Source organism: Thamnophis elegans, chromosome 6 (genome assembly GCF_009769535.1).
Source record: "Thamnophis elegans isolate rThaEle1 chromosome 6, rThaEle1.pri, whole genome shotgun sequence".
Taxonomy (NCBI): Eukaryota; Metazoa; Chordata; class Lepidosauria; order Squamata; family Colubridae; genus Thamnophis; species Thamnophis elegans.
In genome coordinates this window covers 59045945-59058282 of record NC_045546.1, presented here as the reverse complement: position 1 = coordinate 59058282, position 12338 = coordinate 59045945, and the positions used below count along the sequence as shown (strand labels likewise).

At 39.0% G+C, this 12338-nt stretch overlaps 1 protein-coding gene across 2 annotated transcripts in view; it reads right to left on the bottom strand.

Moving 5' to 3' along the window:
- LOC116510618 (amine oxidase [flavin-containing] B-like) overlaps positions 1-12338 on the bottom strand; it is a 102681-nt gene that overhangs the window by 25665 nt on the left and 64678 nt on the right. The window contains exons 1-3 of one of the 2 annotated variants that reach the window (XM_032220239.1): positions 8428-8519; positions 6864-6968; positions 6003-6094 (exon numbers count right to left, since the gene is read on the bottom strand). In XM_032220239.1, the coding sequence (XP_032076130.1) occupies positions 6003-6094; positions 6864-6968; positions 8428-8469 (239 nt within the window). In that variant the 5' untranslated portion in view covers positions 8470-8519. Of the gene's footprint in view, positions 1-6002; positions 6095-6863; positions 6969-8427; positions 8520-12338 lie in introns of those variants that run through there. The other variant, XM_032220238.1, reaches the window with a different exon arrangement.

Here is a 12338-nt window from a genome sequence, read left to right as displayed (position 1 = left end):
AAAAAGACAGGCTAAAATATTTTCCCTAAGAGAGAAATAAAAAATCTTAAGGGAGACAAAAACTCAGCCCCAGCTCCCTCCCCCCAGCAGATATTTTTTGCCCATTAAGAGAGACTGGGCCATCCTATCTATGAAACAAAAAAACCTTCAGCTCCAGGATGATGGGATTAAGACATGACCTTCCATGACATAATAGGATTAATCCACTAGCAGCAAAGGTCACCACAATGCACAATCTCCTAACAACATTGTATCACCCAGCAAACTTCAGCCAATAAAACACATGTTCTTATACAGGAACAGGAAGTTCAAGTTCAAAGCCAAGAGTGTTCAGCTGCACCAGAGAATCATGTGCTTGGTAGTTCTGCTTCATCATTAAACCATCTTTCCAATCAGCCTCCAGTGTCTTTCTCCCAGCTTGGAACTGAACCAGGTGAATATTTCTTCCAACATTTGCATTTTAATTTGATTTATTTTCTCTCTTTTAAAAAGATGTTCAGATTTCTTGGCTTTTAATATTACTAAACTGATAAACAAGTTGGAGAATAACTCCAGCTAAGAAAAGGTTTGTTAGTATAAATTGGGGTCTGGTTTATCTATTTGTAAGCTCCAAACCTTTTTCCTTACAATTTATCCTCCTTCTGATGTCAGACCTCATTTTAATAACGTGTGTAATATTATAAGATGCAAATATGTAACATGTTTCATTACATATAACTGATTTCCTATGCAAAGGGGAGCTTACTTTATCCTGTCCAATCAACTTTCCTCTTGCATTTTCTTTCTTATGTTAACTATAAAAAGGAGTGAAATATGGCGCTTGAGGTTCTCTCTCCTTTTTCATAGAAAGATCACACTTTATCAGGGTACCCTAATAAACTGCTTTTAAATGATATTCTGACTCGGTTGCTTATTGGGAAGTTAAACCAAGGCAGAACCAAGGGCCAGATTTGGCTATCAGTTTCAAACCAAACTTACACAAATGATGAACAATTTGGATTGGACTTTTCTGGGAGGATGGATCAATTTTGGAAAGCAAATTTATTATATTTAACCAAACTTCCAGCTGACATCAGACACAAGAAACAGGTCTCTGTGCTCCTGTGCTGAGTTCTCCCCATTGGTGGGCTCCAAAAGGAGCCAAAGCTGCCCTGTAGGGGTGGTTGTTATAATATAAGATTGAACACATAAAGGGGATTTAATAATTTAATAATTCAATGGATTTAATAATCCATTGAAGTGTGCATGCCCAAGATGGTGTCCTGTCGCGTTTGAGGAGAGCTTCGGGGAGATGAGGACCCGGATTGTTGTTGGGGGCAATATGCTGACTCTGTAAACCGCTTAGAGAGGGCTGAAAGCTCTATGAAGCGGTATATAAGTCTAACTGCTATTGCTATAGATGATTATCCTTTTTCGGGGCTTGCAGGGCATACCCTATCCCATCGTTGGTTCCAGGTCCAGCTATGAGAACTTCCTGGGACCTCGGGGATACCCTTGAGCTGCGATTTCCTGCCTCATAGCTGGAACGTCATGAGTGAAACGGCGCAGTTGGCGGTGAAAGGAGAATGAAGAGCATTGGCAGTTGCTGGCATGGATGTGGTCAGCGGCGGCAGCCGGACACCCGGCCTGGGGTCTCTGCAGCCGGCGTGGGTGTGGTCAGCAGCAGTGGCGGCGGGACACCCGGCTTGGGATTTCTGCAGCTGCCGCTCCCCACACCATGGTGTTATCCAGATTGCTTCCCCCCCTCCTCCTTGCTTATGGACATGATAAATTGGATCAGCGGGGAGTGGCTGAGGCAGCTGGCATGGATATTGGTGCCAGCAGAAGATGACTTTGGTAGTTGGCATGGGCGCGGTTGGAGTGGGGGGGGGTCCTTCGTTCTGGCCCCCTCCGGTATCACCGCCGTTGCCTGGGCCACTGTACTGTGTCATTTTGCCATTTGGCCCCTACTCTTGTGACAATATGGACTGGGTCAACGGAGTGCGGCCCTGGCGATGGATATGAGTGTAGCTGATGTGGACAGAGCTTAGCTGCTGGAGTTGTTGAAGTTGGAGCAGCCACTGCTGCCACTGCTTTCCTCATCGCCACCATTATTGGCCGCTTCACCACCTTGCAATTCATCATCTGCTGCAATTTTGACGTCTGGCCATTACTCTTACATATTGTCCTTAACACCGACCATTGTTATGATGGACATAAGCTTCCTGCTACCCCCTTGAACACTGTCAGTTGCCCCCCCCCCTGGACATGTCATCTCCTTGTTCCATCTCCCCCTGATGTCACCCCGTTTGGTTGATGCCACACTTTCCTCTATGTTATACTGCGACAGAACTTTATTCCCTTCGGGAACTCCCCCTTTCCTGGGGATGGTCTTCTTGCCTATCAAGACACTTCCTTAATGATAAATCTTTGGATCCCGAGAGGTGGCATGTGAAGAAGAGACTTCTTAAGGGTTTTTTACATGATTTTTTAAATCAAATTTTAAGGGTGGGTGGGAGGGTTGATTCAGATGGCTCAGACAGGCTTGTGTGGGAGTCTGCCAGGGCACAGGCCAGAGCTAACTAATAGGCACTGGTCAGGTGTGCTGGGAAGGGTTGGGATTACAGGGAGACATTAAGCCATTACATTGGGGGGTTCACCATCTCTACTGTTTGTGGGAGAGGCAGATATGGTGGGGGCCGAGGGCCAAATTATGTTCGGGGGATGCAGGTTTGCTGTTTAAGAGCGATCGCACATTCTGACCCTCATTTACGACCTCATACAAGAGGGTAGAGCAGATCTGGCGTGCATTATGGAGACCTGGTTGGGCCATGAGGGGGGTGTTCCCCTTGGTGAATTATGCCCACCAGGCTTCCAAGCATTTCACCAGCTGAGAGCCCAGCGTAGGGGCGGGGGGTGGCGGTGGTTATTAGGGAAAGTCTCAGACCTTAGGAGGTCACTGTGCCTCAGATAGGCGGGTGTGAGTCCCTTTTTGTGAAATGGGGCCTTGGAGTTCAGGTGGGCCTTTTTGTTATGTACCTGTCTCCCTGCTACATTTCATCAGCCCTGCCGGAACTGCTGTATGTGTTAGCTGAATTGGCAGTTGATTTCCCCAGGCTTATGATCCTGGGGGATTTCAATCTGCCTTCCATTGGCGAGACATCCAAGTCAGCTTGGGAGTTCATGGCTTCCATGATGTCTATGGACCAAACTCAGTTAATTCAAGACCCCACCCATAATGGGGGACACACGCTCGACCTGACTTTTGTCTCTGGCAGTGGATGAATGATCTAGATTTAGGGGATATTTCTATCCAACCCTTGTCATGGTCGGATCCTTTCCCTCATCAGGCTTGACTTCCATCCTGCTACGCCTCACCGCAGGGAGGTGGAACCGACTAGATGGTTCCACCCCAGGCACCTGATGGACCCTGAAAGGTTCCTAATGGAGCTTGGGACTTTTCCTGAATCTCTTGCTCACAACTCAACCGAAACCCTAGTGGAAGCCTGGGATAGGGCAGCCACTGGGGCCTTGGATCGTGTTGTGCCTTTGTGGCCTCTGACCCGGTGTCAATCCTGGGTAGCTTCCTGGTTTACCGAGGAGCTCCAGGAGATGAGAGTGGTTGGAGGGTCAGCTGATCCGAATCTGATTGAACACTAATAAGAATCCATATTAAATCCTACGTAGTGGTGATAAAAGCGGCAAAACGGCAATATTTTTCCACTCGTATTGCATCCGCAGATAACTGCCCAGCTGTCCTGTTTAGAGTGACCTGCTCCTTACTTAACCAAGGGACTGGGTTAAGACCCCTTGCAGGATAGGGCTGAAGAATTTGTTCAGTATCTGCAGGATAAAATCGCTCAGATCCAGACAGGCTTGGACTCTGACTGGGTAGATTCAGGTGAGTCGGCGGGGATGAATCTTATGGAGACCATCTGGGACCATCTGGGATGAGTTTGACCCTGTGACCCCCCAATAATTGGATGGTGGCATAACTGACTTTCCCAATGACTGGGAAAATCTGTTTTATCAGTAAACCATATGCTATACTTATATTTTCCAAGTTGAATTACTGCTCTGGGAACCTCTCTAATTTCAGTAGCCAATATTCAAGGCAAACATGGGCATGCCGCATTTCATAATTCTGGGAAGAATTAAGGGATGTAGTGGCATGGCGATGATGACATGAGATGAGTTGGACCTGACTGGGAAAGTTTTCTATTTGAGGTGATGGTAGTGTGCGCCTTTCTTTTTAAAAACCATGTTAAACTTATTTTAAACTTATGCAAAAGTTATGTGTGCTCTCTGCACAAGATAGTGGAGGACAAAATGGGATTTCAGATTTCCTCTGTAATTTAGAAGATGGAACAAAACTATGTCTCTCACCCTTATCTTAGGAACGCTCACTATAAACATAAGTATTAAATGCTACAAAGAACAAATGTAAATGTTAAGATTGATTTATTGTATCCAGTTTTGATTAATGTGGTATATTTGATGTAGAGTAAAGAGTTTGACAATCCAAACAACTGCACTGGGCAAAAGAAAATCAAAGAGATATAGTTAGTGCCTTCCATAAATTTAAGACTTCAGTTCTTATCACACTCAAAATATGGCTAAGGGCAATGAATTGTAAGTGCCATAGTCCAAAATATTTGAAAGCACCACTTTCCCTTCTGGGTCCATGCTATCTAAAGCATTAGCATCATTTTTGTCTAGGATTCAATGTAAACAGCTGCTAATTACTTTTAGAGATAGGTCTTCTGTTGAGGGCCACATTCCCTGGATGATATTTACTGGGAATCATGCCCACTGCTAGGAGAGGCCAGAGTACTAATATCCTATCAATCTGCTTTTTCTCTTGTTATTTGAGGCATATTTAAGGCACTTAAAACAACTTTAACATTGTTAAGTGGTTTACATGGGACAGAGGTTTTTCTCAATGGAGTTGTGGAATTGATTTCATTTTGAGATGAAAAATTGTTTATTTCATAACAAAGAACAATTATTTTATTTACAGGAGCATCAGGAGCCGAGGTGGCGCAGTGGTTAGAGTGCTGTACTGCAGCCACTTCAGCTGACTGTTATCTGCAGTTTGGCGGTTCAAATCTCACCGGCTCAGGGTTGACTCAGCCTTCCATCCTTCCGAGGTGGGTAAAATGAGGACCCAGACTGTGGGGGTGATATGCTGACTCTGTAAACCGCTTAGAGAGGGCTGAAAGCCCTATGAAGCGGTATATAAGTTGAACTGCTATTGCTATTGCTATTAATAGATTTTTTCTAGTAGCTTGACCATCAGCCTGTTCTTCCTACATTTATTATTTCTCATCATTTTGGATTTCTTTCAATTTGTTCCTCAAAATAGCTGATATCGGAATTGTTACTTCTTTGTTTCATACTATCTAGTACAATATATGTTTTAATAAATATAAAGAAAAACATTGTATCCTAGTTATTCTTTAAAGCATTAGCAGAAGTTTATAACAACGTAAGTCTTCACGTGCCAATTTGTGACAGGTTTTACAGAGTCCACAGTACTTACTTTTAAATAAGCAACTATAATTTGCTGCTAATGCAGACTTTTTTATTTTAGCATTGCTATATGAAACAACACCTTGCTGTTGGAGGCTCTTGTCAAGAGCTTTCCCAGAGCTTAATCTAGGCAAGATGATGATATTGATGATGATTTCCAAAGAAACTACTTTATGCAGATTTTGGCTTCAAAATGATCTCATGAAGAAAAATAATCACCTGCCTTAAATATCAGAAGGAGTATGTACAGTATGTATGTATGTATGCATAAAACTCTCTGTATTTTACAGATCTAAATACCTAAACTTTAGTGTGCAAATTATGTCATCAGACCATTTAATTGTAAAATAAAATCGACTGATTCATTTTCTATGAGGGATAGCATTATTTCTACCTAAGATTCTTTCTATCTTTCAAAATGAAATACTTGTTTTAGATACTATTATCTTCTATCGCATAGGCATGGTATACAATATAAAATTACTTCTCACTTCGTCCAGCACACTTTATCTAGCAACTGTTCCATGGTAATTTTGTCCCATTCCTCTGCACGTGGTGCTTTCCATGGAGCTTCATTAGGAATCTAGGAAAGGAAAGGACACACGTGAAAAGAAAAACCATAACACATAGATGATCATGCAACAGTTTAAAAACCAACCAATCTTTTTATTAGATTCCAAGGCTTTTTCCACAGACTACAACAATGGAATGATTGCTCTTCAAAATTAAAGACTTTCTTGAATTGTTTTAAATTGGTCAGCTTTTATAACAATTCTGTCACTTATGTTACAAGGTTTTAATAGAGGAAGGTATTTTGCTCTGGCCTGGTATAATAGATGAGTTGCATGAATGCATATTTTGAAGTTTTTGCTAACCAAAGATCACTCCTTGACCATGCAGCCTATTTCATAGAGTTGCTTTTTGTGGGGATAAAACAGGAAATTCTCACATAAATTATGAATATTTTAAATCTAATTAATTTAACTAATAAACTAAATAAATATTTGTTGTTTATCTAATGAAACATGACTTAGTACTATAAATAATAGTTTTGAAATTGGGCTGCTTAGGAAATTGGGCCTGGTTCATTCATGCTCTCATAAGTAAAAGAAAAATTGACCCCTTTTCCCCATGGATGGACAGAGGTATCTTGGAAGTAGAACAGGTGAATGGTAACAGACCTGCATTCTGGAGAACAGGCTGCTTTCCATAGTTCTGTTGATGTTCAAATTAAAAAAATAACTCCTCAGTAACTTTAAGATGTATAGACTTCAGCTTCCAGAATTCCCCAGCCAGCTTTTTGACTAAACAATTATATCCATATCTCAAGTTGCAATTTGTCCAAATCTTACCTCTTTCCCCATTTCATCCAGTGTCCTCCATAGATTGTTGTAGTCTAAATAAGTAATGGGATTCCATATTGGAGGGAAAGGCCCCTTGAAGGGATAAGATTTGCCCTATAAGGTCAATGAAAGAAAAAACAACTCAAAACCGATAGTTATTCCATCTAGCTACAATTAAAAGGTCCAGGAAATTATGTGAATCCTAATGCACATCATTTCCATTATACTTCTGCATGGACCAGAGTCATATTAGTGCTAAGAAGTTGTATTAGAATACTAAATGAGCAAAGAGAAAGCAGCAGAAACAGCAGAAGGATTGAAAGTCATGAAAATGGGATGTTGAAGAAGTTGCATTCTCTCTTTCTGTTCTACTTTCAACTCTGACTTAGCTGTTTTCCAAAATGTTAGGAAATCATCTGTCAGCGACCACATCCTATTGGTCATGATTTGTACCATCAGGTAGATTCAGCAACCACATTGATAGGAAGCCTACATGCCATCCACTTTTCTTACCCCAATCTCTTCACTATCCAATCCTGCCTTTTAAACTATATTTACTAGTACCAATATTTTGGCAATATCAAGAGTATAAGAGATTTATATTCTATCCAGATTAGTACCTGATGCTATAGGATTTGGTGGCTTTTGGGAAATCAAGGGTTAATTAAGAGAGTTTACACTTCTACATAAGAATACTTAAGAATTATTTTCCAATTTCAGATAAATCCAGGATTATTGGGAAAACCAACTGAAAAACATCAGAATGCTTATTCACTATTTAGAACATATAAGAAATGCTTATCACAGTCTAGAAATGTTCATAATAGTGATAAGCTATATAAGGTAATATATAAGGATTTTTGACCAGATTGGCCTTTTTGTTTCCATCAATGTAGCTTAATTGCTTTCTATTCTTGATATCATTGGATTTGGTTAGGCTGTTTTCATTTGATAAAATATCTGGCTAAATTGAAAAATTAATTAAAAATACAAGTTAAGCATGATAATCACATGTTAATAAATTGATCACAATATATATAATTGGATAGGAAATATTTTATGAGCCAGTGTTACATCTCAATTTATTTGGTATCTTTAATAATAATGTCTGATAGAAGATACACAGAATTGTGCAATAGTTCAGGTTTGAAAGAGGGATTCTCTCTTTTGGCATCTTTACTTGTATACTCAGGATTCTATAAACAGGGCAGTAAAATTGAAACCTTGGAGAGTCTTCAGAGCCCATAATGCCTAATGCCAGCTGGGTGATTTTGGGATAGTCAATCTCTTTCAGTCCAACACACCTTCCAGGTGTGGAAAAGGTAGAAGGAGGAAGGTATATCCACTGCCTTGACTTATTTATAAAAATAGCAAAAACAGGATAATAAATAGTAAATAACTAGTTTAAGAAATCTCTATGATAGTTAGACACTATCCAATAAAGAAGAGATTGAATTACAAATAGGTTTCATCTATTTTGGATAGTATGTCTCTAATTTAAATCTCTTTGGAATAAGGATATAAAAAGTGAGCATCTTTTTAAACTATTTTTGAAGATATAATTATTAATTACTTTCCCAACCCAAAAGAGCATGCAGTGGTGGGTTTCAAACATTTTTGGAACCTCTTCTGTAGGCGTGGCCTGCTTTGTAGGGTGGCTTGCCAGCCATTTGATGGGTGGGAGTGGCTTGCTGGCCATGTAACTGGGTTGGAGTGGCTTCCCAGCCATGTGACTGGGTGGGAGTGGCTTGGCAGTCATGTGACTGGATGGGAGTGGCTTGGCAGTCATTTGACCGGATGGGAGTGGCTTGGCAGTCATGTGACCAGGTGAAAGTGGTCAAGACGATGTCACTTAATTCTTTGCCCCAATGGATGATCTACAAAAAGATATAAAAAAGGAAATTTATTATTTTGCATATTTACTACGTAAATAGGATTAAAATAAATACACAAAACAATAAAAGAGCTACTTACAGAAGGAAGATGACTGTCCTTGCCAGTCTTCAATATCACTGACTCCAATGAATGGCCTGCACAAAGAAGAGACACAAAAATGAACTCTTTCATTGCATGCACTGCATTAGGATGAAACCAGCATACAAAATAATAGAAAAGGAAGATTACTGTCCTCTTGTGTGTTGAAATCACCCACTGACCACCTTGCTCCAATGAATGGCCTGCACAAAGAGATACAGAAAGGAAGACTTTAATTGCTTGCACTACTATATTAAGGATGAAACAAGCACACAAAGCAATAAAACAATTACTTACATAGGAAAGATGACTGTTCTAGCAGTCATACTCTGTTGCCTCTTCATCCTGTTAAATAATACTAACTGCAGAAGAAATAAAACAATATTGGACTCGATTGTGTTTGTAAGCTGAGGACTACACTACAGGTAACAGAAGGGACCTCTGTTTTCACCCAACAATGTACAGTCTTTTCAGGAAGGATGTCCCCCAACAAACAGGAAAGATATAGTTTTTTCATCTAAGAAGTTAACTCAAGAATGAACGTCATAGGTAGATTCACAGAGCAATAAAGATTTCTTTTTCTGAAATTTATTCCTCAGTTCAAAAAACAGGAATATATGAATTAGGTTCAGTACTTAAGACAGACCAAGTAGCTATTCAAGAGTTAGTGATGTCATGGTTAGAAGCAATGGTAAAGTAAGATATGGATTTAAAACCAGTAATATTTGGTTGGGCATTTCAAAGGGAATAAAATACATATTTAATTTTACACATGTTAACAGCTGCTGGAATTGTGTTTGCACAACAGTGGAAAAACAAAGATATGAAAATGAATGAATATTAGAACAATTGACAATTAAAATCAAGAAGACTTCGAATACTTTTTCACGTGAGATTTGTTTTATCAATTGCTAACTAACAGAAACAGAAATTAGAAATCTAAAAGTATAAAAAAACAATTATGTAAGGAAAGGTCACTAAAATGTATAAGGAAATATTATTAGTACTTGATCATTATTAATGTGTAGATAACTGTGGGACATTACACACACACACACACACACACACACACACACACACACACACTATGACAGTGCCAGGAAAACACCTAAAAATAACAATTTCCCCCCAAAAGACTGCAGGTGAAACCATTTTTTTCCCCTAACCTTAAGGACAGGAAAGACAAATACACTGGAATAAAAACCATCAAGGCATTGTGGGAAATTATAAAGGACAGGGCTAGGAAGCTCACCGAACCAGGAACCACAATTACCTAAACAACCAGGTATCACACAGAAACACACAAAATCTGGCAAAGCTGCCTTGCACCAACCTGGCCTGCCCATAGAAAAGCAGCCACTTTGAAACACATAATCCATGCACCAACCTGCACATTTAAAAGCAACATATTGCATCACAAATAAAACATTTGCAAAAAGGAATAACATGTCTTGTAATAAACATTCTATTAACAATAAATAAATAAAAATTCCCTAAAAATATTTTTAAAGATATTCTATAAATAATAAAAAATCCTTAAAAACCATTTAAAAATATTACATGTATACAATAAATTAAAATAAAACCATTAAAAATATTCTATACTAAGGTGACCAGATTTTCAGATTGGAAAAGAGGGACACCCTTGACCGGGGGGGGGGGGGGGGGGGGCCTTGATTAAAAAAAAATTTTTTTGTCAAAAGGTCACCCCAGGACACTGAAACCAGCATAAATACGAATCTGTTGCCAAACAAAATTTTGATCACGTGACCATGAGGATGCTGCAACGGTCGCTAAGTGTGAAAAATGGTCGCAACGGTCGCTAAGTGTGAAAAATGGTCATCAGTCACTTTTTTCAATGCCATTGTAACTTTGGTCACTAAATGTTTCCCCCCTCCTCGAGACTCCTCACTTAGCGACCATCAGAAATACGAATCTGTTGCCAAACATCAACATTTTGATCGCGTAACCATGAGGATGCCACAACGGTCGCTAAGTGTGAAAATGGTCGCTAAGTGTGAAAAATGGTCATCAGTCACTTTTTTCAATGCCATTGTATCTTCCTGATTATTAAAAGTGCAAATTCACTCAGTGTCAATCATGACTCCTGAGTCCATTTCAAAGTATTGTGCATAGAAATTTTTAAAATCGCTTGTTTCAATTTATTTTGGATAGAATCTTTTTTTAAATAGTCTAAGACAATTTTAAAAAAGAATCAACACAGAATACCACTATTTTAAAAAAATCATATGCACAATAAATAAAATATTATTTTAAAATACATTGAGCCTATACTCCTTACAGTAAATGACTCATCTGGAAACAAGCCAATAGCAGTTTTGTGCTTTAAAATTTACAGATTTTCCAAAATCAGCTTAAAGTCCAAATATTTAAAGACCACCCCCCTCAAAGCTATCTTACCAGAGCTTTAAATATCTTCTGGGGAGGCCCTGCTAGTAATCCCATTCATGACAAAGGTAGGGCTTTCTCAGGAGGAAGGTCTCAGCTGGTGCCCATCCTTTGGAAACCTCCTCCAGAGCAGGGAGCCCTAACCTGCTGTCCATTCAGGAAGGCTGTACAAATTATTCTGTCTTCTAGAATCTAGAGCCATTGGGATTTAATATGGTTTTATCACTGGATTTTCTTTTTATTGTTTTTGTGGAATTGTTACAATGATTTTATAATAATATAATTTTATTTGGCATTTTTGTTGCTGTAAACTGCTGAAAGCCCCTGATCGAATACAAATTATTTAATAATAAATTAGGAAATGTGTAGCTGTTTTCTACACATTGGTTTGTTTGAACAGCTGAAATCAAGCCTGTTCACCCAAGGCAATTCTAGAGTAACATGTGCTTCAGGACAACCTCCCTCTTAGACTGCTTTTTAAAAATGAATTATGCCTTGCTTTTCTATATTATCTTCACTGACACTGTTAGTTTTATTGTTTTCTTGAAGAGATATTTTATTATTCTTTTGTAAATCCTTTTGGATTTTTTCATGAAGAATTCCAGTATAAAAATAAAAAAACAACACCATAGAGTAAGCTATCTTTTTCAAATACACTTGCAGTGGCAACCTATTACATATTACCTGGCAAAAGAAATTAGTGTTTCTTAAAATCTCTCCTTGGAGTCCAGAGGGTCAGACCCAATCAAGGGTACTCAAAATTCAAATTTGCCAGCCTATGTTGAAATCCCATCAAACAATTGTGAGAATCCACAGTAGCAGTGAATACTTAGATTTCAATATTTAATGCAATACATATTGATAAATATAACCCATACAAACAAATACCATTTTGGGATCCTGAGAGAAATTTTTTAAAACAAAGACAGTAATATAGATTCAGGCGGCTAACACATACAACTGTAATGTTTTGAACATATTTTTCTCTCTACACTATACAGCCTTCTGATGCATGAAATGAAACTCTTACTCTTAACTCTATAGGCACACAATCTTTCCAGTAGTTCACATACTAGTTGGTAACATCTTAATTTGAGGCTT